The sequence below is a fragment of the Emydura macquarii genome, unplaced genomic scaffold (genome assembly GCF_026122565.2).
Source record: "Emydura macquarii macquarii isolate MOO-44397 ecotype Brisbane River unplaced genomic scaffold, CSIRO-AGI_Emac_v2 contig_3487, whole genome shotgun sequence".
In the NCBI taxonomy this organism is placed as follows: Eukaryota; Metazoa; Chordata; order Testudines; family Chelidae; genus Emydura; species Emydura macquarii.
Window position 1 is genome coordinate 398,918 of NW_027133624.1, and position 27,640 is coordinate 426,557.

The window sequence follows — 27,640 nt, forward strand, 5'->3', positions numbered from 1 at the left end:
GACCACGTGCAAATCAGAAATCACTTAATGTCAATGGCAGAGGGCACAGGGGTATATAGGTTTACAGGGATCACCTGGGTTAACCAAAAAGGGGTCAGGTAAAGTCTCTACTGAAAGCCTGTGTCACAATGGTCTTCATCATCACTGCAAGAAGTGTGTACAGATACTATGCAAGGAGTTACATATCTGTACTGAAAACTATGAGCTTATCTTAAGATATATAAGTTCAGACAGGACATGAGACATTGATAGACATTCTCGGCAGATATGGGGTGGTAATCGTGTATTTTAAGGTCCAGCTTGACAAAGCTCTGGCTGGGAAGATTAAGTTGGGTTTGGTCCTGCTTTGAGCAGGGGTTGGACTAGATGACTTCTTGTGGTCCCTTCCACCCCGCATCTTCTATAATTCTGAGTCTATGCCTCCAAATCAACTCAATCAGCATAAAAGCAATTGACATACTTGGCGCCCCAAGATAAACCTCCAAAGAGAGGACTCCTGAGATAGGGGACCATATTCTGTAACTGCATGAAAAAGTGGAGAGGGGACAAGATTTCATCCTTCACATAGGAAGTAAACTGACAGTTAGTTTGCTTCTTGAAAAATGGGTCTCAACCAAGCTTGGCTGAAATCACTGGCAGGAACTTGGGGTGAGAGAAACTACTCTAGACAGGAGGATAATTTAATAGTTCAGTTTAGGCTCTAAAATGAGTGTTATAACTTTGTTTTATAGCTAAGCATTTGTTCGCATCTTGCACACTTTGTTTCTGTTTGAATCTCTGTTCTTGCTGAAATAAATTTCCTTTTGTTTTTACAGTTGAGCCCAAGTGCTGTGTGTGTTACAGGTAATACAGGGTATGCTGATCCTTTTGGAACAGAGGATCTGATGTTTCTGTGGAAATCCGGTGATCAGGAGTGGACTGGTTGGTTGTGTAGGGAGCTAACACACGCCTGGCACAGGAAAGAGTCACCTATGCTGGAGACAAGGGCTAACAAGATGACTCGCAGCCCATGAAGCCCTGAGAAGCGTCACACTATGTCTATTCCCATAATGAACACACACAATGCTTCTTAGCAACTTTGATTAATTAAAACAACTTTTTCTTGCAAATGTAGCCTACACAGATATTTTAAAAGAGTTTTAATAACACTGACAATGGGACGAGTCTGTCTTTTTCCACTTTTAAGATCACTTGGGACAGGGCAAAGAAGAAACAATAAATGTTAAATTTCTGAAAGGGCACATTTTTAATTATTTTATTCTCATAAACTAAGTAAGATATTTATTTGCAACTTCTTGGAAAATTCATCCACACTCACAAGTTTGGAGCAAATCCACTGTGTTCTTCATGCATTGAAGTGGAGCTTTTTCAATATGTGCTCCCCAAGACATCAGCAATTTGCTGAATATGGTCACCTGATGTAAATATGTACCATTTTATACACACAAGATCCTGTTAGATGGAGCAACTAGAGCAGAGTGTCGCTAATTCACACGCAAAGATGTTATTCCTTTAGTTAGAGGCCTATGTTTTTGTCAGAGGTGATTCTGGATGCAATATATTTTGTAGATAGTTAGGAGGGTGGTGAAGCACTGGAATGGGTTACCTAGGGACATGGTGGAATCTCCATCTTTAGAGGTTTTTAAATTGCGGCTTGACAAAGCCCTGGCTGGGATGATATAGCTGAGGTTAGTCCTGCTTTGAGCAGGGGTTGGACTAGATGACCTCCTGAGGTCCCTTCCAACTCTAATAGCTTACTATCTACCCCCCCACACCCACCAAACACATCTGTCTTATATGCTCCTGGTTGTAAAATTTGCAAATGACACCAAACTGAAGGGGGTTGAAAGCGCTTGGGAGGATGTCAAAGCTTGACAAAACTGGAGAACTGATGTGCAATCAACAAGATGAAATTCAGAAATTCCTTTGGAAGGAAAAATCAAATGAACACCACCAAAAAAATGTCCTGCAGTGACTGGGTGTTATAGGGGATCACAAATTGAATATGAGCCAACAATGTGATGTGGTTGCAGAAAAGGCTAATGTCATTCTAACAGGAGTGTCGTATGGAAGATCACAGGAAGTAATTGTTCTGCTCTATTCAGCACTAGTGAAAACTCAACTGCAGTATTCTGTCCAGTTCTGAGTACCACACTTTAAAAAGGACGTGGACAAATTTGGCAGGCTGTGGCCAGGAAGGATCAGGTAATGGTAGAATGTTAGCGACCTGGCCAGTGGCAAATTACTACTGCCAGGGAGCAAGTGAGGAAGCAGGTAATCAAACTTCAGTATGCAAATACTCAGGAGAGGAAGAGTGCACATTGGTTGAGTCACCATGGCCCCACTGAAGAGTGACTTGAGCTGCTGACGTGGCCGTGTGTACAATTGATTCCTAATTTAATAATTAGACACAATTTTCTTAACAATTTAGCTTCATTGAAACCCAGTGACTTCAACCGGTGCCCACACATATTTCAAATGAGTTATAACATTGTAGAAAGTGTGAAGAGTACATTTTATTCCAGTTTTAAGATTGCTTGGGACAAAGCAAGGAGAGATGACAAACGTTAAGTTTATTAAAGGGCACCTTTTTTAATTATTTTAGTCTCATGATCTAATTAAGATATTTACTTGCAAACTCAGAGAATACGTAATACAGCCATACTCAGAGAATAAGTCATCATAGTTCAGAGAGGATATGCGTTATTCTTCAGACAATAGACTGGGATTGAGGTGCAGGGAATGTCTCAGGATTTGGCTTCTTGTCCTACTTTCCCCCCACATTTTGTCACATGGCCAGAAGTAGGCAACACCCGGACTTCCCCCTTGGATTCAAGAAGTCCTCATCCTGATAGTCATGAGTTCAACAGGCAGATACAGATGAGTATGGTGGCAATGATACAAACATAGGATGCTAATGTTAATAGAAATGGAGGCAAAGTGAATATGGAGCAGAGTATCAAAGCAGCAACGTCCACCGAGTGGGTGTCACTGCAGGCCAATTTTATTTTTGGGTTTAAATCACAAAAGATATGGTCAAGTTCATTGGCGCCACAGAAAGTGAGTTGTAACATCAGTAACATGGTTGACAAAGGAGCCAGAAATCCACTTACCCAAGAACAAGTTGTCAGGTGGAGGCAGATCACGCCTTTCCTAAGGGCTGCGTAAGGCAGAGATTTGCATATCGCTAAATACCGACCATAAAACATCACAGATCAGAGAGAACATTCAGTGGTTGCGAGGGAACTGAAGAAATAAAATTATGTGATTCAGCCACTAAATGAAATGATTCTGTTCCCAGTCAGGAGACTGGCCAGCATCCTGGGCAGGAGGGTGGAGGTGTAGCAGGTCTCTAGGCAGGAGAAGTTCCCCAGGAAGAAGTACATGGGGGTGTGTGAAGGTGCTGATTATCCACGATTAGCGCAACAATGAGGATGTTCCCAGCCACGGCCACAATGTAGATCACTAGGAAAAGCAGGGTGTGTAGTTAAGGGAGATCCCCGAATTCCAAGAGGATAAATTCTCTGATGATTGTTTGATTTCCCTGGTGTTTATTTGCTGCAGGATTCATCTATGGGAAACAAAACAGATTCTGCAATTTATAGTCTAACATCCTTTTCAAAACAGTCAACATTTTAGTTCTGGCTTTCCCCTACTGGTTACCATCTGAATGTTTGAGTCAAGACTCCAGGTGACGGAGGTATTCTGGTTTAAATGTTCAAAAGTGCCTAAATTAAATCACATTGGAAATGTTTCTAATGTCTGGTATCTGTATGGCTGAACTCATCTCACCTTCAGCCTTCTGAGCATTCCTGTATATTACTTTAGCCACAATGTCTGCGATTATCAGTGGAGTTTAAGGGAATTAAATGCCACTTTCTTGTGCTCATATGAAAATACAAGTCATATCTCATGACTGAGATAATACCTCATTTACCCATATTTACACAGCAGATTCCAGTGGAGTAGATGTTATAATCTGATTGCAGAGAATTGGGATCTCCTATCTCCTCCACTGTTTGGCCACGGGCTTGTTCCTTTTTTCCTCCATGCCCCTGTTCCCTCCTCTATGAAATCGTTGATGATGATCCCATTGATCTTTTCTTCATGTGATTTAAAATGTATGAAACAAGAGCTCCCTACACATGCTCAGTTGCTGTTGTGTAAAATGGAGAAAATAATACGTGAGACACTTTGCAAAATTCTTTAACATCTATGATAACGAGTGCTTTATAACAACTAAGTGTTATCATTCTGGTAGGAGACCATGCATAACATTAATACAATGCGGGAAGAGAAACTAAGAATACCTCACAGTCACTTTAAACTTTTAAATTTACACCTCAGTTCCTGCAATTATGGCCTCAAATGTGTGCTTTACACATATCATTTTTAAAGATCTCCTTCCTCCCCCAACATTTATCTATATATATTTTCAAATCTTTCTCTAAAAGGAATCTCACGGTATGTTCATTTCTCGACAAGGGTATGCCCCGTTCTTTCTGATAGCCAGACAACACTAAGATTTCATGAGTAACATTTTCAGAAATGCCCAACAGCCAGATTTTGAAAAGCATTCATGCACCTAAACTTGCGGATAGGCCTTCTGACCATCTTAAATATGTTAAAGAAGAACAGATGGATAGCTAAATTAATGCCTCCTTGGCTAAATTTGATGTTGCAGTTTAGCGATGGTGTCTTTGTGCAGTTGTTTATGCCATTTGGTTTTATGAATGCTATTTCTAATTGCAAACATTGCTCTGGATGAGATCACCTCTTTTGTAGCAGGAAACATGTGAACAAGTCCTGGGGAAGTAATGCCCGACAAGCAGTGTCAATGTCATCAAGAGTAATCAGAACTGAATGGCTGACCCCAGGTGAAACAATGGGAGTGTTGAGAGACCCACATCCAGGAACAGTGACCAGTCAACACCAGTTCAAGAGATGGGACTTAGAAATCTGCAGGTGCTGGAAGAGCTGAGGAGCAGTCACTTGGTTGTCATACAAAACACAATATGACTGGGGGACACCTAGCCATTCCTTTGTGGTGACTGTGCTGTAGAACGGTGCTATACTGCTGTCATGCGATGTTGACACGCCAATTCAGCTGCAGGATGGAGACATTCAAAAAGTAGCTAGCCCGGTGCACAGTGGTTAAAGATGACCCTCCATCACCCTCTTTTCATACCAGGGAGCAGATCCATTCTTGCTGTGTTTCCAATATCTTTGATGATGTTAGACTGTCAATACCTCTTGTCACTTACTTCCCTTTGTCAGCATTTTAGGATCTCCCTCAGTCTTCCCACAGGTGGAAAGGAAGGGAAATGTTTGCTTTATCTTTTCTTCCTCCAGAATGCTGAGTGTCTTCTTTCCTTCTTCATGTCCCAGCCCCTCCTGGAGTTCAATCCTCCCACCACAGTGCATGGATACTTGAAATCATGTTGTCCAACGAGGCACAAAGAAGAACCAGGCCCCTGGGTAGAGTTGTTCTCTTTCCCCAGCACCCCGTGTCCTTTCCCATGTATCACACTCAACGATAGGGGGGCTGCGCCTCTCACCACCCAGCCATGGCTCTGCCTCAGTTCTGCAATAACCTGGAAGGAGCCTTTCCAATACATGATCTCTAGGATAATCAGTTGTATGTAAGGGGGCCGTTGGCCCCTTCCTGAAACTCAGTGTTTTCCATAGAATCATAGAATCGTAGAAGATTAGAGTTGGAAGGGACCTTAGGAGGTCATCTAGTCCAACCTCCTGCTCAAATCAGGACTAACCTCAGCTAAATCATCCCAGCCAGGGCTTTGTCAAGCCACACCTTAAAAACCTCTAAAGATGGAGATTCCACCACCTCCCTAGGTAACACATTCCAATGCTTCACCACCCTCCTAGTGAAAAACATTTTCCTAATATTCAACCTAGACCTCCCCAACTGCAACTTATGACCATTACACCTAGTTCTGTCATTTACTACCATTGAGAACAGCCTAGCTCCATCCTCCCTGGAGCCGCCTTTCAGGAAGTTAAAGGTAGCTATCAAATCCCCCCTCATTCTTCTCTTTTGCAGACTAAACAAGCCTAGTTCCCTCAGTCTCTCCTCGTAAGTCATGTGCTCCAGCCTCCTAATAATTTTTGTTGCCCTCTGCTGGCCTCTCTTCAACTTGTTCACACCCTTATTGTAGTGGAGGTGGGGTTCTTTGGTTGTGTATATCCCAATAATTTTTACTTGTACTTTTTTCCAATACATTTTACTTAGCAATAACATAAGGAACCTACTAGCCTATATCCTGTAAACAATTGGCTTATGCAGGTTAGCATAAGCGAAGCATAGGTTTATGACCCTTAATGTAGGTAAAATCGCTTGATGGTTACCCTAGATTTTGGGGAACTGGGAATATCTTGCTTAAGAAGTGAGTTTGTACATAACGGTACCAGGTAACTGCAGCATTACTAAACTGATACTAGGCTTGGATATTTTAGGATAAGGTCGTTGGCAGACATTTAACTGCAAATTCGCTTTAGCAAAAGTTGGCCTATATGGTAATGAGCTAAAAGGTATTAATGGGTTATACTAGAGGATAACGGTGCACTGGTGTGCTTAGGGTGAGGAGTTAGCTATGGACATGGCAGGATGAGTATTAGAATCCATATTCATGACAGTCTCCAAACCTTATAATTTGCCAGGCCACCAAGTAGGAGTGAGAGAGCTTTCATCATTAGACCCTTCATTGTCATTGTTTATTAACGACTTTCAAGCTTTGGAGTCTGGCCAACTGGACTCATGCCGGAGATAAGGCTAATCCTTTGTCTCTTAACACCATATCACTAAGGAAGGCTGTGATTATATAAGTATATGAGCATATGCAGGGAATGATACTAAGGAGATCCCTAATGTTATATTACTGCTATTTGTGTATGTGGTTTGGAGCTTTCTTGTCTCTATTGATTGTTCCAGTAAATGTGGCTAAGGCTTATCAGCGATGTCATCACAACTGTCAGGTCCTGGGAAGGAGGCCTAGGATGAGTACGGAATAGGCTGTTATTCCCAGAGTGCATTCTAGAGAGTATTGTTTCTGGTGTTTCCCGTGCCTGTCATGTGAGGTTCCTTGATCCTTGAACACTCTCCATTTTCTCCATCTTTTCTTATAGTTGCTGTATAATAAATTCTATGTGGTTTAAACTCAATCTAGTGATCACTGCATCAGGGAAGTGGCTGGAAAGGAGGTGGGTGAGCGATCCAAAATGAGACTGGTGGCTAAGCGGTCTGAGAATCCTTGTCTCAGCCTTATTGGGGTTAAGAAGAGGAAGGGGAGCTCTTGAGGTCAGGCAGTAAAGGGAGTTGGGTCAGGGACTCAGATACTTTCACCATCCAAGTCCACCAGAAGCAGGAAAATTCCCCATGACAGAAGGATCACTTCCCTGCTTACATATGAGGACCCCCCCATATCCTAATAGAACTCAGTGCCCAACATTCAGGGACTTACTGCATTCTTACCCAGGCAAACTTCCATTGATGTGCATGAGGTTACTCATATGAGTCAGAAGCAAGCTCAAAGGTTTACACGCAACAGAATTTTGATCTCATGTCCTAGTCCATTGTCCCTCAAACCTAATGGAGGACATAACTGTTCCAGGTCTGACATAATTCAGCTTGTCCCATGGACAAGTGAAATTGGAAATGCCAGGCATTCTCCAACCATGCTGGCTTTCATCTCTCCACCTTGGTGGATCAGGAGGACCTCAGGCAGTTTGGTACCTGTTGTCTCCTAGTGTAAATAAGCACAATTTATGTGCTCAAGATCTCTTCTCCTTCTTGTGTCTTTGACCCAGCAACTATAGCAGCCTGCCACTGACTCACATACAAAGATTTTATTCCTTTTGGTCAACTAGTAGAGGCCTAAGTTTTGCAACAGGTGATTCGGGGGTCAATGCCATTTGTAGATAGCTAGCTAGATAGATAGATAGATAGAAAGAACATTTGCAGGTGACAACAAGCAGGAAGAGGACGTCAGGATTAGAATCCCAAAGAAACTGCAAAAATTGGGGGCTGGAGCACATGACTTAAGAGGAGAGGCTGAGAGAACTGGGCTTGTTTAGTCTGCAGAAGAGAAGAGTGAGGGGGGATTTGATAGCGACCTTCAACTACTTGAAGGGGAGTTCCAGGGAGCATGAAACTAGGCTGGTCTCAGTGGTGATAGATGACAGAACAAGGAGCAATGGTCTCAAGTTGCAGTGGGGGAGGTCTAGGTTGGACATTAGGAAAAAGCTTTTCACTAGGAGGGTGGTGAAGCACTGGAATGGGTGACCCAGGGAGGTGGTGGAATCTCCATCTTTAGAGGTTTTTAAGGCTCCACTTGAGTAAGCCCTGGCTGGGATGATTTAGTTGGGGTTGATCCTGCTTTGAGCAGGGGGTTGGGCTAGATGAGCTCCTGAGGTCCCTTTAACCCTAATCTTCTATGATTCTATGATTCCTAAAGGGAAGAACTGTGGTACCCAAACCAGATGAACCTACTTGGTAAGCATAGTAGATAATCAGGGCCTGGTCTAAGCATGGGATGATTGCATGATTGAATCCCAGGCGAGGTAAGAGTACAAGGTCTGACACCTGTTGCGGTGCACGCAGAGAAACCAGGAGGGGAAGGAATGTAGCTAGCCGTGGAACCGTGAGAGTCAGTTATATCTGTGCCACTCGTTACACTTCCATAATTCAGTTAAGTCTTTCAGTCAAAGAATGATTAGGGGAAAACTTTCAAAAGTGGCTTGTGGTTTTGGCTGCTTCAATTTTTGACACTTTAAAAAAGCCCAGTTCTCAAAAAGTTCTGGGTGCCCGCCCTCTGAGAATCAGAGCCATTTAAGGTGTCCTGCACTGGACACGCTAAAATTAAGGCACTTGAAATTGATAGACACTTTTGAAAATTGCTGCCCGAGTGCTTCTCTTAACAAAATCAAATTTAACAGGAGGTGTTGGGCTATACTATTAAAGGTGTTCTCTGCATGGTGTTGAAGTCTCTCAACACAGGAAAGTCTTTTGAACTTCTTCACCATGTCAGATAGTTTCTCCCTCAGCTTACCTGAGAATCCTTCAGTATCTTATGGATTAGAAGAATGCACAAGAATGTCTTGAAAAAACTCTATCTGAGCATAACCAAGGGAAGGGGAGGAATGGAAGACTTAGTGAAGTCTACTAGTGTGCTTTTTATGCCAATCTGTTTCCCTGGGAGGTTCTCAGATAATATCATGGTGGGGACCAGTACAAATGGATAGATAGATTGATGGATAGACAGATAGATGACGAAGTCAGTGTAAGATGCAATGTTGCATGTAAGCAGATGGAGAGTTGTTCTCTCTACAGAAGGAAAATATTCCCATTGGGGAGACTAATCTCATTTTATTTGTGGCTCCAGTTTTCTCCAAGTAATTCCCTGTAATAATCCAGGCCGTGTGTTAACTAGAGAAAGTACATTAAATATAAACAGGCTGTCGTACGAATGAGAGCACTCCGGGAAGATCAGCAGCATGGTGATGGATGCTTCAGTTATGAAGAAGGCTGAAGGCGATAGGCAGGTCTGTTTCTTTTACACAGTCATTTATTAAAAAAAGACTGGGATGGGGGGATGTTGAGGTGGGAAATGTTGAACAGCTGGGAAGGTTAATTATATACAAGACTCATTCAGCTCAAAGGTAAAGTGTTTCATTCAACGCAAAGTCCCTTTGGCATTTGCCAGTACCTAAATCCTGGGAAGTTCATAAACATTTTGCTCACTCAACCTTTTCCGTCACTGTGTAGAGATCTGGGACCATATTGACCTCCATAATAAGTGGGTTCCATGGTCATTGACATGAATAGAAAATGCATTAATTACCAGCGGACCAAATTTGGCACTGGTATTTCCAAAAATCAATCAATCAATCTATCTATCTATCTATCTATCTATCTATCTATCTATATAATCACTTTCCCACCCCATGGTCTGATAGTTTTAAAAGAAAATGGCATTTTTGTTAATACATTTTTGTCCCATTCTGTATATTTTTTTTATGAATTTACATTGCCAGAGCTAGTTTACCCGGCACAGTAGGATGGTGCTGTAAGAATGAATCAGGGCTGTATAGTAAATGTGGCTGTTTGTAGAATTCCCATCTCATCTTCTCTAGAAGTTGGAAGGCGTGTAATAGATAGCAGCAATATGTGCATAAGTATATTAAAAATATACAAGCATGGCTATGATCAGGACCGTAATTTAGAAGAGGAGAGTTTAGCTTTTATACCAGTTAAATCTTTGCTCACCATGACTTGAGTTACAATTGTTGCTTTTTTATTTTATTTTATTTTATTTTATTTTCTGTCTAGTTGGAGCCCGTTGCCAGCATTGCAAAGAAAAATCTAAGTGCCACCACAGAATTCATCCTGCTTGGGTTTGGAAACCTCCATGAACTGCAGCTCCTACCATTCGTGATATTTTTATTTACCTACATGATCGCTGTCTCTGGGAACTTGCTTGTTGTTGTCATTATATTGGCTGATCGCAGCCTTCACACCCCTATGTACTTCTTCTTGGGCAACTTATCTTTCCTAGAGATCTGCTATATCTCCACCATTGTCCCCAAGATGCTGCGAACCTTCCTTACAGAGCATGAAGTGATTTCACTCGTGGGATGCATCACTCAGTTGTATGTGTTTGGTTCCCTAGCTATTACTGAGTGTTTGCTCTTATCAGTCATGGCCTTTGACCGGTATTTAGCCATCTGCCATCCATTAAATTATTCCACAATTATGAACTTCAGGGCTTACCTTCAGCTAGCAGCTGGTTCTTGGGCTGCTGGGTTGGTGGTCCCTGTGATAACCATAGTTGTGTTATTCAAGTTGCCTGTCTTTATTTCCAATGAAATAGACCATTTCTTCTGTGATTTAATGCCTATCATAAAATTGTTGTACATTGATGCTCATAAGGTTGAGGTTCTGGCTTTCTCCGTGGGTGCCTTTGTGGCTGTGATCCCCTTTCTACTAACCCTGGTTTCCTATTATAGGATCATCTTGACCATCTGTAGGATCCCTTCCACCACAGGGAAGAAAAAAGCCTTCTCCATCTGCTCCTCGCACCTCCTTGTTGTCAGTATTTTCTATGGGACCATCATCATTGTCTACTGCATCCCAATAGGAAATCAGTTCCCAAGTCTAAACAGAGTCTTCTCCGTGCTTTATGTTGTCCTGACTCCCATGGTCAACCCCCTCATATACAGTCTGAGAAACAAGGACGTCAAGATTTCTCTGAGAAGGGTTGCAATGAAGATAATCACTTTCCGAAATTAATCGTTATCCCTGATGTAGGATGATAGGCATCAATTGCAGTTTTTGAATTTTTTGCTCATTTCTCTCTATGTAGACAGTTTCCAAGTTAAAAAACCAGGCCACATGTGGGGCTGAGAGGGAACAGGACGTCTCTTTCCATAGCATAGACGGTTTCTCTCTCCTTTTGGTTGTTTTGAAAATCTCAGGCATAGTCACGTGCTATTGGATGGCTGTAAAAAAATTAGTTTAAGATAAAGACTATTTTGATGAAATAATGTTACTGATTACTTCTGATGTCTCTTCCATTTCTGGGGAGGGAAGGTCCCTAAACCCCAAAAGCCCCTAAGAATTTTGTTTGCTGTAATTTCTGGGTGGGCAATTTGCGACACCTTAGAGAAGTATGAGTCCCAGAAAATGCTCAGTACCCAATCTTTGGAAATCAGAAATAATTTAAAGTGTCTCAGATTAAATAATTTTTGGCTGGCATTTCCAAGGGATTTAGACACCCAAATCTCACCGATATTCAATGAGATTTGGTCTTTCAGGGGTTACTTTACAATTCTTTTATGTATACATTTCCAGCAACTCCCCATAGAGCCTTATTTGGTTACATTGACACATATACAATGAATATTAACAACTACATAATGAATATAATTATACCTGCCCCTGTTTGTTGTTTACAGGATTACCATGCAGAGGTCAGGCACATCACCTTAAAACCTATAAATTTTACACTAACATTTTTTAAAGTAAAGGCATGCCAGAGGGAGAAGGAAGATAACACTTTTTTCCCACCATAAAACCTTGCACAGACATAGAAATAGTCTCATCCCCTACACAGATGAACAGAAAAGGGAGGAGAAGAAGAGAAATAACGGACTCTAACTAAACATTCACACCAATTTAAGAGAAACAAGTTTTGCCTTTGCCATGACCCCGTTCCCTGTAATTTAGGCCTGACCACTTGTCCAGATTTTAACTCTTCACTCTATCTATCATCTGTTGGTGATTCTTCTTAGCGTATGCACAATGTGCCTTGGGTAGCAGAGGATCAGGATTCATCACTGAATTGGGTCCACTGGTTAGATGACAAGCTTCCCTCGCTGATCTATGCCTCCACTGTTTGTGTTAAATACATGAGAACAATTCACCATTATCACTTAATTATCAATATTTTATCTATAGATTCTTGAATTTTGCCTTGTTTCCCCACTTTGATCTTTTATATAAATATATCACAATATACCACAGGTACTAGAACTAGGTGGCTAATTGATTTGGCCACTGAACAAAAAATCCCTCCAGGCTGAGCTGAAATGACAAAAAAAAAAAATTGTTGCCGAAATGAAATGAAATGAAAAACTGAAACAAAACATTTCATTTTGTTTCTGATGGTTTTACTCTTTCTGTTTTGTTTTTTCTCTGTTAAATATATCTAAATTCAAAATGAAACATCATTTTGAATGAAAATTTGAAAGGTTTTGTTTGGAAATTCTTTTTTTTTTTCTGAAACAATTTTCTTAATTGAATGTTGTGACACACTGCACCTGCATGTATACACTTTTAGTGTAATTGTGTACTGTTTAATGCAAAGTATGTCATGTAAGGTGTTTCTGGAATGGTCGTGGCATACTGAACATTATTGTTACAGTATTATGTTTTTTGCAATGTCATGTGTATGGTTATGAGGGTTTGCTATGTAATATTCCCAAATATGTGTCTCATGGCTTGAGACAGGTCTAGGCAAAACTCTCCAAGAGCAGTGAGGCAATTCGCACCTCATTAAGGCTTGCAAAGAAGGAACCAAGAAACATTACAGGGACAAAGGACTGGCTCCGATGTCAACAAACAGATCCACAAGATACCTCAGTGACTCAGGACATGGAGGGAGCCATACATAGATATTGTTTGTCACCTGACCCTGAAGGAGGTGTGGGGTCCGGTGGGAGTGGGGGGTAAAGGAACATGTTAAAAAGAAGATACATTTTTCTGTTGTCTCTCTCTTCCACCTCTATCTACAAACACCAAAAAGCAATTGAGCTGCTGACCCAGGGGAAAGCCTGGTTAGGCGCACACCAGCTGGCCTGTGGTGAAAATCATCTAAGACTGGAAGGTTGCTGAAAGTGTTAAGCTTAGTTTAGAATGTGATTTGCCTTTTATTTACTTTTGATCAAATCTGACCTGCTTTCCTCTGATTTATAATCACTTAAAATCTTTCTGTACTTAATAAGTTTGTTAGTTTGTTTTATCTAAAGCAGTGCATGTTGTTGAAGGTGTGTATAGACTCCATTTGAAGTAAAAGCCAGGTGCATACCAATTTCTTTGATAAATTGATGAACCAATGAGCGTGCAGTGTGCATATGGCAGTTCCTAAGGTTGCATCTGGGACTGGGGGTGTGGGCTGGGGTCCTACCATTGCATAATTCCATGAGTGGCTGGCTAGAGGCACTCACTCACTGGGTTAGGATCAGCTTTCTTGCCGTAGGCTGACCCAGAAGTGGGTGTTCAAACAGTGGATCAAGTGCAAGACGGGCTTCAGGAGTGAGGGATTGGGATGAAACAGCAATCCAGACTGCAGAAGAGGGCATTAAAGCATGTGATTGACATTGATCATGTGGTTAAATCTAGTTTGCTTCAACGCATCAGGAATATCCCGTTCCCACAAATGCTCCCACTGAGTTAATAAATGGTCTCATTAACATTACCCATGTGCTTCAGTGTTCACAAGATAAGGTGAAGACCTATAGTTTAAATATTTCTTATAGCTATGCTAAAAGAATTGTCAAGCAAGATTCCAATTTAGCTTTGTGAGTAATGGTAAGTAAAAAAGCAATGGAAATTTACTAAAATTAGCAGATACCTTGTTTTTAAAGAACACGAAGTATAACATGCTTCACCTTCTATTTTTAAAGAAGCTTTCTGCTGTACTAAGCTGTAACTAAAATCATAAGAAAGGGTACACAGGATTAAGATAGTTGAGGGCAAGCATAACCCAATGCACAGATGTATAAAAAATTGTTTTTGCTTTTCCTGAAGTTTCATTGTAAGTAGTTTAACATTATTTTAATGGAAATGTAGACATACTGGAATACATTACCCTAAACAACACGATGACATCTAGTGGTAATTGGTTAATGTTAAACTGTGCAAGCTAACTGTAAATTATAAAATGGGAAAAACAAGGGAGAAAGTGTCCATATAAACCCTCAGAGTCACAGCTGACTTTGGGACAGGTGAACAGCGGACTGGACCCCAAAATGGAGTCCCATGTCCTCTTTTCTCTTTGTGCTATTTGATCTTAGATGCCTTATCTTTGATAAGTGACCTTTACCTTGTACTGGATGGTTCAGCCAAAACATCTCTATCCATCATATTGTCATTCTGAGGGCTCAGTGAGACCTCGTTATCTTTGGGGTAGTGGGATGTTCTGGCACTTTTCCAGAATGTGCTTGCATGAGTGCTCTGTACCTAGTGCTTCTATAAGAATGTGTGTACCAGCTCTGTTACTGTGAGCCAGTCAGCATTCATAGCATCACATCTGCTAACTTTGCTTTATAAGAGAAGTGCTTGACTATTACTTTAATTCAGGCCTCAGGCCAGACCTATAACCTGGCCTGTTAGACTAAGCCTCATGTCTCAGGCTCTCACTTTCTACTGCACCCCCAAATACTCATTTCCTTTTAGGTAATCCTGATTCAAAGTTAGGGGATAAAAGAAATTAACCCCAAGTTTGTAATCCTAGTGATCTGAATTTAAAATTCATATTTTATTTAGTGTGATATAATGAAATCTGCCTTTAAAATATATTTAACATTGGCTTGTATTTGAAGTTACATATTGTTTCAGAGTTTAATGCAGTTCTCCAGAAACTAAAAGCAAGCAGGAAAATTTAGGTTATCAGAATACATTTTCTTTACAATTTTGCTTGCTTTATCAAATCTACTTAAGTTGCAATTGTCACATTTTATTAAGAAAACAGATGAAGACCTCACGAGAACCCAATATTAAGGACCTGTTTTCTACATGCTATTTCCCTCAAGAAAATATTTTCTTCTCTGTTCTTTCCAATACACATGATGGAGTTGAACATGGAAATCAAATCAAATCTTGAGTAGTAAGGAATGTATCTTGCTGAATATGTCTGTCAGTTTGTCAGGGTGTCTTGAGTCTTGTGTAATCGGGAATGCATAATAATAAGTAATGTGTCTGATGGACTCTCCAAGGGACTAGAATAGTTCTTCAGAAATCTAGAACTTCTTTTGAGAAATCAAAACTATATCTTAGGGATTCTGCATTGCCTTGAAAGGAATTTAAAGTAATCTGGAATATCATTTGAGGAATACATGGTGTATTTTGTGGAATCATTTCCCACCTAATATTTTCCTTAGGGCAAATTTGACTTCCTTGTTCCTCAAACTATATATAAAGGGGTTAAACATTGGAGTCACGATGGTGTAAAACAGAGAGAGAAGTTTGTCTGTGTCCACTGAGTCCCCTGCCTTGGATTTTAAATACGCAGTCATGGCAGAGCCATAGAATAGAGTAACCACAGTGAGGTGGGAGGAGCAGGTGGAGAAAGCCTTTTGTTTGCTCTGGACTGATGGCATCTTCAGAATCATGCTGGTGATTTTAATATAAGAAATAAGAATTAAAAAAAAGGGGGTGATTAGGAATAGAAGAGCTGCCATAAACACAGTTATTTTATTCCAGTAGGTGTCCACACAGGACAGCTCCAGGAGAGGGGGGATGTCACAGAAGAAATGGTTAATTTCATGAGAACCACAGAAGGGCAAAGAAAATACGAAATATGCCTGCCCAAAATGTACTGGGATGTTGACAAGCCAAGACCCAGCTACCATCTTAGTACAGACGTCCCTGGTCATGGTGAGTGTGTAACACAGGGGGTTACATATGGCCACGTAACGGTCATAGGCCATGGCCGCCAGAAGGAAACACTCTGTGCCACCTAGTAAAAGCGAGAAATACATCTGGGCAGCACAGCCGGTGAATGAGATACTTCCATCCTCTGCCAGGCAATTGGCCAGCATCTTGGGCAGGGTGACTGAAGTGTAGCAGATTTCCACAAATGACAGGTTCCTGAGGAAGATATACATGGGGGTATGGAGGGCAGAGTCCAACACCGTGACAAAGACAATGATACCGTTCCCTAGCAAGATAACCATGTAGATGATCAAGAAGACAACGAAGAGCAAACCCTGCCGGTTTGTGAGGTTGGAGAATCCCAAGAGGATGAATCCAGGTGTTGTGGTTTGATTTCCACTCACCATTGGATGGCTATATTGAATCTGCAGAGACAATAAAGACAAAGGACATGAATATGTCACTTGAGGAGATTATCAGCATAGAAATCTTTCTCACAGATGTGAAATCACAACTCTCTGATGTAATGGATAGAAACCTACATAAACGTACATCGTTATGACTTGATAGTCATATATTCTGGCTAACTGGTGTACAGAAGTAAATTCAGAACTGCTTAAATTTTTGTCAAAAGCCTAATACTGATGACAGGTAACCCAGATTCTCTCTGAGCTCCGGTGACTGGGTCCTGTGATTTTGGAGCAGAAAGATGGGGTTTCAACTACAGCTGGCTGACTTTATTTCCACCAAAAAAAAAAAAAAAAAAAAAACAAAAAACCTTGAAAAAAAGTGAAAGAAAAAAAATTGGGAGCAAAACCACCTTATTGTAGTTGAAAACCTTCCCCCCCAATGGAAAAGTCTGAAAAGGATTTAAAGAATGATAATTGTTACTTTCTATCACATTTAATATCTTAAAAAGCTTTTCCCTTTTTTTGATATTTGGGGGAAAAAGGGAAATCTGTAAAAATGTGAAAGTTAGTTTTCCCCATTTCCTTTAATCTTTTTCTCTCTTTTTCTTTCACTTAAGAACCTTTATTGCTCCACAGAGTCTGTGTCTATGTCCAGGTTTATCACTTCAGAAGCACTTATCCCTTTCCTTAACCTCCTACTTCTCTTTACCAAATCCTCGACATGTTCCATGTCTACGGGGAATATCCCAATGTCACCTGCACCGAAATCTCTCTAACATTAGGAGGATCCCAAGTAAGGGAAATGTTGCCCATGAATAGTCTACAGCCACGAGTAGCTAATTTGACTACTTGTCCATCGAGCAAAGAAAGGTCTACCATGATCCAATGGCTGGAAATTGAAAGGGACTGGAAATAAGGTGTACATTTGTAACGGTGAGAGTAATAAGCATTGCATCAATTTACCAAGGGCCGTGGGGCAGCTTCTCCATCACTGACAATTTTTAAATCAAGATTGGACATTCTTCTACAAGATCTGGTCAAGGATTGTTTATGGGGAGCTTTAGGCCTGTATTGTACAGGAGGTCAGACTAAATGGCCACAATGATTCCTTCTGGCCTTGGAATCTATGATTGAATTGAACTGTTCATGGCAGTAAGCACTATATTCTGGTATAAACGCTTCTGGAATAAAGTTCTGAACAGGAAAGCTGGATTTTCATAAAGGCCTGCAGGAGTTTGGTGGGTAACAACAATTTGGGTGCCTAACCGTCTTAGTATCCTTTAAAATTCCCAACCTGGATCCTGCCACTCACTCCTACAATGAGTTGGTAGGCCTGAAGCAGTTTTAAGCTAATCCGAAACCCATAGTACCTAACAGGCAGGCATACCAGAGCCCCAAGGACAATGGGAAATGTAAATAACTGATATAACTCAGAAGGCCAGATGTCCACTCAGTGATTCTGCCTCACAATGAGAACAGCATATTCTTTACACCCTTCTTTGTCATGTACCCTCCTATCTGTAAAAATTCTTCTTCTCCATCCACTTCCCCCCACCCCAAGTGTAATCAGAGATCCTTTGGTGTAATTAGAGTGTCTCTGCACGTATGTTCTGTATCTGTCATTATTACTCCAGTTCTTTGTGGGTGGAACAATGTCTGTATTCATAAGCGAATAGATAGAAGAAATGCAAATAGCTTGTTTAAGTGTCTCCTGTAACAACATGAATTTGAAGCTGTTTATCAGTCATCCCGGTTCCGTGAATAAACCTCTTCAGTATTATTTGTGCTGCCTGATTCTTGGGGAAAGGATCCTTTTTGCTTCACAGAGTAATAGCTAACTCCATGTGTTCCACTGAACTGATAGCTCTACTCAGATGTTAAGGTACCACTACATGAGAGAGAAAATGGCAGACTCTTATCCTTGAAGAATTTAAAGTAGAACACCCTTTAGAAAGTAATGAATTGAAGCTGAAAATAAAAATTAAATGTTAAGAGCGTCAGTGAAATTGGGAATCAGAAAGAGACAGTACATGATGAAGGCCGCAAAAGAAGGGGGCAAAATTCTACCAGGGGCAAAAATCAATGAAGGAAAATATTAGGTCTTCAAAAAGACAGAAATAATTTTTTTTCTCAGAAATTTTGTAAATGTGTTTAATTGAATGGTTGACATTTTTCAAAATTTGAAATTTTGAACAATAAAGAAAGAAATGAAAAAATTTCCAAATAAATTTTTGTATTTTTCATTTATTCCAGGAAAAAATATTTTAAAAAATTAACACTGGTATAGGAAAACAAATCTTTTTTTTTTTTTTTTTTTTTAAATATATCCTGTTTCCCCTGTCTGGTTTCACTGCTTTTTTGTGAACACTAACACAGATGACTAATATTATTCCCTAAAGTATAGAATAGAATCATAGAATATTAGAGTTGGAAAGGACCACAGGAGGTCATCTAGTCCAACACACTGCTCAAAGCAGGACTAACCTCAGCTAAATCATCCCAGCCAGGGCTTTGTCAAGCCGCAGTTTAAAAACCTCTAAAGATGGAGATTCCACCACCTCTCTAGGTAACCCATTTCAGTGCTTCACCACCCTCCTAGTGAAAAACTTTTCCTAATATTCAACCTAGACCTCCCCCACTGCAACTTGAGACCATTGTTCCTTGTTCTGTCATCTATCACCACTGAGAACAGCCTAGCTCCATCCTCTCTGGAACCCCTTTTCAGATAGTTAAAGGCTGCTATCAAATCCCCAATCAAATCATTTTACTTCTGAGGTATCAATAAACACTTGGGTTTTGCTGTGTTATGAGTAAAAGGCAAAAGACCTTCCATTGAAAGGTAACGGGACAAAGCATGTTTTCAGTTATTTTGGTGTGAATCTAAGCCAGCTTCTCTAAAAATGAGGTTGGCCCATGGCTAGTATATCAAATGGAGTGCCTCAGCAGACAAGTTGTGTTCCTAGTTCTCTGTTTCTCTCTCTCTCAAAGGGAGTTATTATTAATTTTGACTGATATTTTTGACACCTCAGACACAAATGAACATCTGTGTGCACACATGACTATACATAGAAAGCACACTGACAGACAGGAAGATATAAGCAAAAATGTATTCCTATTCACATACAAACAACGCAAACATGCAAGTTATGAACACTGAGAAAGCATCCATGTACATGGGGTCAGAAACACTACAGAGACACACACACAAAGACCAATCCATTTACAATGGACAAGTTTACTAACATATGTGCAAAGACACTATTACAGACCCTGTAACATAATCACAAGCAGACTCACAAGAGCTCACACACTATTGCAAATGCACTCTCATTTTTCTAAAAACAACGAGAGTCCTGTAGCACCATAAAGACTAACAAATTTCTGCGGGCATAGTCTTTCGTGGGCTGCAACCCACGTCGTCAGATGCATGAAGTGGAAACCACAGATATGAGGTATATATCCAAGAGTGAGAAACATAACAATGGGGAGGGTAAGTGCTAACAAAGTCAGTTCAGTTAGGGTAGATGAGGCCTATTCACAACCATTGACTAGAAGGTGAGAATGTGTGAACAGTGACAATTACTTCTTGTACTGAGAGAACCATTCCAAGTCCCTATTTAGACCCAGTCTGATTGTGTCAAGTTTGCAGATGAGTTTCAGCTCTGCAGTTTCTTGCTGAAGTCTGTTTTTGAAGTTGTTTTTCACCCTTGGATGGATATATATACCTCCTATCTGTGGTTTCCACTTCATGCAGTCCGCGAAAGCTTATGCTTATGCTTATGCCCGCAGAAATTTGATAGTCTTTAAGGTGCTACAGGACTCCTGTTGTTTTTATGGTATACAGACTAACACGGCTAGCCCTCTGGATCTCAGTTTTTCTCTAACACACATTGGTTATACACATACAGAGGGTCTTTCAAAAACACATAAAGCTTACGACAAGCACACAGAGCAATTACAATGAAATACACCCATGGGCTCACCCATTGACATATTCAAACACATTGAATTAATTTTTTTAGTGAGCTAAAATAAAATTGAACATCACTGACCGGGACATGGCCTTCAGCATATACGGCCTCTACAGAAGGGAAATGAGTTTATATTTATTTGGGGTTGATCCGGCTTTCAGCAGGGGGTGGACTAGATGACCTCCTGAGGTCCCTTGCAATACTAATATTCTATGAGTCTATCAAACTGTTGAAAGATCATGCTAGTCAAGCTAGAGGAAGAGCTCTGAGATTTTCTGTCAGATTTTTTTTTGTTATAAGTAATGTGTGCAAGTTTCCACAGTTAAGAATCACCAAGCCAGTGTCTCTGTCTCTGGTCCCCTTACCATTTGGTTCTGGTCACTTTAGAATTCAGGCTGGGTGTCGTTTAACTGCTCTGATAGCTATTCATCATGTTAAATCAAGCAGTAGAAGTGGCTACTGAAAGTCCCAAGAGGGGCAGAGTAAAGGTTGCCTTGAGGGAGTGGGCTGGACCTTAACTCTTCATTTCCTGCTTTTCTGAGGTTGAAATGGAGCCATTCTCCACATTCTGGAGGGGCATGAAGTTGTAATGGCCTTAATGAAGGTTTGGGGCAGGTAATATGGACTACAGGTAGGATTTTCAAAACTGCGCAAAAGAGTTAGGCAATCATGAAAATTTGCTGAACAACAACAAAAGAGGTTCCTGTATTCTGGGGGGAGCTTTCCATCATGCATAAGGGAGTTAGGAACATTAACTTTTCAGGAGATATATACTCCTAATTGCCTTAGGTCTTTTAGAAATTCTTTCCCTTCTTCAAGGACTTTTGTCATTAAAATTGTCGAAAAAGCTCTATTCAGCATTAATATTTTATTGCTTTCCTATCTATCTATAAAGAAGGAGAAATCTATCTATCTATCTATCTATCTATGTATCTAATCATGTCCAAACTAGGTATATGAAAACCCTCACTGGGATTATTTAGCTGAGGTTAGTCCTGCTTTGAGCAGAGGGTTGGACTAGATGACCTCCTGAGGTCCCTTCCAACTCTAATATTCTATGATTCTATAACAAACAGGGGCAGGTATGCCTCCAATAACCATTAATATTAATTTTATTCATTAATATTCATTTTATAACCATTTATACCACCAAATAAGGATTTTATGGGGCGCTGTAGAAGTGTATGTATTTACATATTATTTTAGATAAAAAGTTGTAAAGTAGTAAACTCGGGGCTCACTTTGTTGGTCGTGAGGCAAAGGAAACGAATGGACTAGAATCTGTAACCGAATAAACGCTCTTTATCACTCCACCTGGCTCAATCTCTCTCTTCAACCGACTCTGCAACAGTTTTGAAATTTGGTTTCAGGCTGCATTTTTCCAAAAAACTTCTGACAAACGTGTAATCAGCACATTTTTGTGAATGTTTTCGTTTCAACCAATCAGAATTTTCTCATGAAAGAAACATTAAAGCCATGTTTAGTTTTAGCCCATACTTACCTATCAATCTTGAATTGCATGTAACAGCTTCATGAGAGGTTGTAAAGTTAATAAACATGTGTATCCCCATTCACATGATGTCAGCAGGATTACTTGCATGAATGAAGTTACTCATGGGCACTGATTTTGTAGGCTCAGGTCATGAAAGATACCTACTTTCAGATCGGTCAAATATGTAACTGGTTGATGGGACTTTAGAAGGACCAAGGATGAGAATATGAAAGTTACTGCACAGGCCAGGCAGGGTCTCTCAGCCTTTTCTTTTCACACAGCCAGAATTATAAAAAATGATATCTTTTTTTTAGAGCTAACAGGGAAAATATCTCAGGAAAAAAAATAAGAGTTTTACCTTTTTCAGGAGCAAAGACACAACAGGCCTGTTAGTCCACAATTCTAGTAAGACAAATTTTTCTACTCTACACACTCTGACCTTCTCCCTCCTTTTACATCTTTTGGAAAACACTTGGATGTCTTTAGAAGAACTTTCCGTCAGTTGCTTCCCACTTGCCTGTATACTTGTAGTCAGGCAGAGCAGAGAGCATTGGTTAGATTGCTCCTCACTCATTTCCCAAGGGCAACGTTAGTGGTGTTAGAAACTGACTGAGGATGCTACCAGGGGAGTTAGTCTCATAAGCTGCATCTGAGAAACACTGGAAATAGTTGTAGGAACTTTACTGTTCCCCTGGCTGAATTCAGCTCCTGTCTGTCTGTGGGTGAGTAATGGTGCTGGTCAATTCAAGGTCATTACAGGGCAAGTAACACACTGTTCACACTGGCCTGCAGATTTTACAGTCCTGATTCAAGAAAACACTCAAATATATACTGAACCTTTAGCACGTGAATAGTGCCACTGACCTCAATTAGACTAATTACATGCTTTATATAGGCACAAGTTTAAAATCTGTGATGGATCAGGGTCTATACTGGTTCTTTCTTTCTTTGTTTTATTTCCTCCAAAAGAATTATCAATGGATTGAAAGTGTATGGTCGGCTCTTGTTGTAGGGAAAAAACATCCTAATTTCACAGCTGTCCTTTAACTCTGTGTTGGGAGAAAATGAAATTTTCTATTCAGTGGTCCTCAATATTTGGGGATAGCTCTCCAAATCCACACTGCACTGTTCTGGCTAAAATATAGAACTGTTTTGAACCCTGTTCACTTTGGAAAATTTTGACAACACTTTTTCCATAAATTTTTCAGCAGAACATGTTGGGCTTTTTTGTCAGAAACACAAAAAACTTGAAAAGATAGATAGATGGATAGATTTAGTTTGATTTAGTTGGAGTTGGTCCTGCTTTGAGCAGGGGGTTGAACTAGATGACTTCCAGAGGTCCCTTCCAACTCTAATCTTCTATGATAGGTAGATAGATAGATAGATAGATAGATAGATAGATAGATAGATATGCTGATTTTTTTCTGTAAAAATAAAATTTCCTGTTGAAACACCTCAAGGCAACTTTGAAAATCTCAGCTTATGCATCTCAGGGCATGTCTAGACGTGTCTTTAGTTCACAGCAAGATGGAGTGTAAATCTACTCTGCACTAGCCTGATACACAGTAAGTGTCCATGTGCAACCTTCTGGGGTGCACTAAAAGTTCACTGGTGTGCTTCAATTTATTCCCGTTTCAAAGCAGAGAGAATGAGTGAATGAAAATGCACCAAAAAAGAGTTTGACAGCTTCATTCCACTACTTCCCCTTAAAAAAGAAAAGGGAGAGGGATGGGGTGAACGAAGAGAGAAAAAGAGAAGAAAAGAAGAGAAGAAAAAAAGAAAAGAAAGAACATAATGGAAAAGATAGAAAGAGGGGGGGAATAGAAATTTTAAAAAGGTCAAAGAAAAGGTCAGAAAGTAGAGGGAAAAATTGTCAGTTCTCTGAGTGCACCGTCTCCATGTGTCAGGGCTTGACCCTTTCTGGGATGTACTCCTGTGATTCCCCCAGTCTACAACACCCAGGATTCTGTATCAACCATGATTACTCAGCAGGTCCGACTGACCTCGATACCAGCACGTGTCTTCTCATTGGTCTTCTCATTGGTGGCTCATTGGTGGCTTTTCCTAGGCAGGGCAGGGAAGTCCAGAGAGCAGCTAGTAAGGAAATATAATCCAGGAATCTACCGCTTGTGATGTTTTCTTTACTAGAACGAATCGATCAGTGGCACTACCCCAGTGGGGAATCTGGCCCCGCTTGTTCCAAGAACCTCTCCATTTCCTCTCCCTAAAATGTCCAGAATTAAACAGAATGAATAATGAAATCTGTTTAGTAGTTTGTGAGTGACCCACACAAATCACAGAACCATAGAAGTGTAGGACTGAAAGGAAACTCAGTAGGTCATCCGGTCAAGTGCCCTACACTCATAGAATCATAGAAGATTAAGTTTCAAAGGGACTTCAGGAGGTCATCTAGTCCAACCCCCCGCTCATAGCAGGACCAACCCCGACTAAATCATTCCAAGCTATGTCTAGACTGATGGCGGCAAATTCGCTGCCATCAGATAGATTTATCCAGATCGATTGAATGGAAGTGGAGACCCATTCAATCAACCCAGAAATCGATGCGATTAATCCACCTCCACCAGGTGGAGTAACGCTGTGTCGACGGGGCGCATTTCCCTTCAGCGCAGCAAACTGAAGACACCGTGTTAAGTGGGAAATAGGAAGTCAATGGGAGATATGCAAGCTACTCTACGACGCTTGCGTATCTCCCGTCGACTGCCACCAAATTTGGGCTTTTTCAAGCCAGTCCTTCAAAACCTCTAAGGTTGGAGTTTCCACCACCTCCCTAGGTAACCCATTCCAGTGCTTCACCACCCTCCTGCTGAAAAAGTTTTTTCTTAATATCCAACCTAGACCTCCCCCACTGCAACTTGAGACCATTGTTCCTCGTTCAGTCATGTGCCACCACTGAGAACAGCCTAGCTTCATCCTCCCTGGAACCCCCCTTCATAAACAAATTTGTTGTTTATGGTAAATCTGCAGTTCATAGAGTCATACAGTTATGTTAGACCTTTGCCAAGGAGTTGGGAGACAACCAATTAATTTCCCCTCTCTGTGCAATATAGAGAATGGTCTTGATCAGGCATCTCCTTCCACTCAGGTGTGTGCCTTAACCAGAGATCTGTAAAGTCATTCTAGCTTTTGGTCGGGCCCAATGAGTATTTAATTATTTATAAACAGTAGAGGAGAGGAGAGATTAAGAAACATCCACATCAGCATATCCCATAGCCCGGTAGTTAGGGCACAGACTTCCCCAGCTCATTTACTTGGATGATGCACCCCCATTTGCAGTACAGCTGCTTGTCTATATATTCCTTCTGTTTCACTTGGCCTTATCTAGTCTGCTCTTCCTCTTGAGTTGGAACCCTTGCCCCATTTCCTTGCTAATTTACTGGAGTGCTGGATTCTGCAAACTCTGCAACCTGATGAGCCCTGACCCTCTGCAAAGCAGTGCTGATCATCAGGTCCTCTCCAGGCTGGTTAGTCCATTTTGAATCAGTTCCAAATCTTGGGGGGGTGGGATTTCATTCCTTCATGATTTTATCAAGAGAGCTCCCTTTTGACTGCCATGGGCAAGCTAAGATAATTCCCCTTTCATCATTCCCTGCTTGATGCAGGATTTTACCCTTCAGTCTGAGAACCTACTTCAAAACAAGGTGGGGCGGTTTAGTGAGATAATGTTGATGAAGTGCTTTGGTAATGACAACTGTGGGATTTTCAAGGTGCAGGATATCGGTGAGAAAGGTAAAGCCCGCTTCACTGTGATGTGAAACATTTCCCCCCCTCAGAGATTCATTCAGCTGTTTCACTAACTGCCATTACATGTGGGGGGAAAACTGGAAGTCACACCGGGAACTGCTCAGCACAAAGCTTTGGAGACACAAAAATGTCAACATTGGTGACAGGCTGATGTTAAAAGATCTGGGACTTGATTGTACTTATCAAATCTTTGAATTGGACATGGAATAACAATCTCCAACAAGGTTTTGCAGTAAGAAAGAAGTGGGTAGTGTGGCAAGGTGGGCTTGTTTTGCCCCGTGGGTCTGCGCTCCTTATGGCTATGCCGGTGGTGCGGCTGGGTGGGAGCGGGGGGGGGGGGGGGGGGGGGGCCGTCCCGCCCTCTACCCCGGGCCCCGACCCAGGGACCCTGCGAGGAGTAGCCTTAAACAGCTTAGTCCAAGGGGCTACTACCTTTCCTGGGTCGCTCTTCTGTAGCCCCACTGGCTTGTGGCTCTCCTTCAGGCTCTCCTCCGGTCTCCATACCTTGCAGCAGCAGCTCAGCTCCGCTCCGCTCCTCTCCTCTCCTCTTACTGACTCCACACCTTGTAGCAGCTCTACTCAACTCCCTCTCAGCTGCCCCCATCTGCCTGACTGGGAGGCTTTTAACTGCTGGGGCAAGTTCCTTGATTGTCCCCAGATGGCCTGATTGGCCTAATTGTCCTTGATTGGCCCCAGCTGGCCTGATTGGCCTAATTGCCCTGGAGTGGCCACAGCTGGATCACCCAGGGAACAAAGATTTGCTAAGCCTGGGGCTGATATATATGCCTTCCAGCACCCTCCTGTAGCCATCAGGGCTGGCCCCGTCACAGTAGACTTATTCTTCCCTCAAAACAGCAGAATAATTCAGGTCAGTGTAGGACAGCTTTCCTCAGAACACTTACTGATGGAAATGCTTTCTTCTAAGAACCAGATGTGGACAATGTACTGTGATGCATAAACTCAATGGTTATATAGACTAAGCCAGAATGTTTACGTTGATGTGTGTACACACATAAATATGCATGTGTATTCATTTTCACAAAGCACTGTCCTCTTCTACCTGGTTTCAGTTGTTGTGAAGTTTGTGCTTTTTTACACATTGGAGAACAGATTTTCTTGAGGTCAAGTGATGGCCAGGGCTTCCAAAGCCAAAATAGACTTAGCATCCAGCAACCAGAAAGGCTGATATGCCAATGGAAGAGAAGAGAATTAAGCATCCAAATTGCAGTTGAATGTGAGTGCCTAACTCACTTAGGCTCCTTTAAAAATCTCAGCCAGATTTCATGTTTGGTCAAGGATTAGTTTCAATATTAGAACCTCAGCTATACAGTGTCATGATATATTGGAATGAGAAGAGGAACTCACTTCAAAGACGTCTTCACAGCTGCTTCACCCTCCCTCCAACCTCGAATGCTTGGTCATGCAGAAAGTGTTTTCTGACTGTTCTGCTTTTTTGGGAGGGTCTTTGTGCAGATAAAGTGATGGGAAAGAGCTGTTGTTGTGTGCGTGGAGGAAAGACAGAGGGAAATAGAAGCCCTTAGAAACATCTAAGGCACCAACATTTAGTGTCTACCTTTAATTTTGCAGCCATGCCAAGACAGCAGGACCATAAGGGCCCCACCAATAAATCTCCCTTCTCAAACTTACTGCCTATAACTATATAACATTTTTTCATATCCAGAGTTAGGAAATCCTGGGTGACGCAGGAGAAGAAGAAACACCAAGTCAAACAGATAGTGAATAAGTCCAATTAAGATTGCAGGCTATCTTCATAAATCTGTTGAGATCTGAGCTAGGTTTTTCAAAGTAGCCTAAAGAAATTAGGCACCAGTCTGCC

At 41.2% G+C, this 27,640-nt stretch overlaps 2 protein-coding genes across 2 annotated transcripts; one reads left to right on the top strand and one right to left on the bottom strand.

The window, feature by feature from the left end:
* Nucleotides 1–9,510: 9,510 nt before the first annotated feature.
* Nucleotides 9,511–11,305, top strand: LOC137144866 (olfactory receptor 10A7-like). Its single transcript, XM_067535352.1, has 2 exons — nucleotides 9,511–9,558; nucleotides 10,346–11,305. The coding sequence occupies exons 1-2, from the start codon at nucleotides 9,511–9,513 to the stop codon at nucleotides 11,303–11,305; spliced, it is 1,008 nt and encodes a 335-aa protein (XP_067391453.1).
* A 4,343-nt stretch (nucleotides 11,306–15,648) lies between these two features.
* On the bottom strand, nucleotides 15,649–16,575 carry LOC137144826 (olfactory receptor 10AG1-like). Its single transcript, XM_067535311.1, has one exon. It carries the CDS (start codon nucleotides 16,573–16,575, stop codon nucleotides 15,649–15,651), a length of 927 nt encoding a protein of 308 aa, XP_067391412.1.
* Between the last annotated feature and the right edge of the window lie 11,065 nt (nucleotides 16,576–27,640).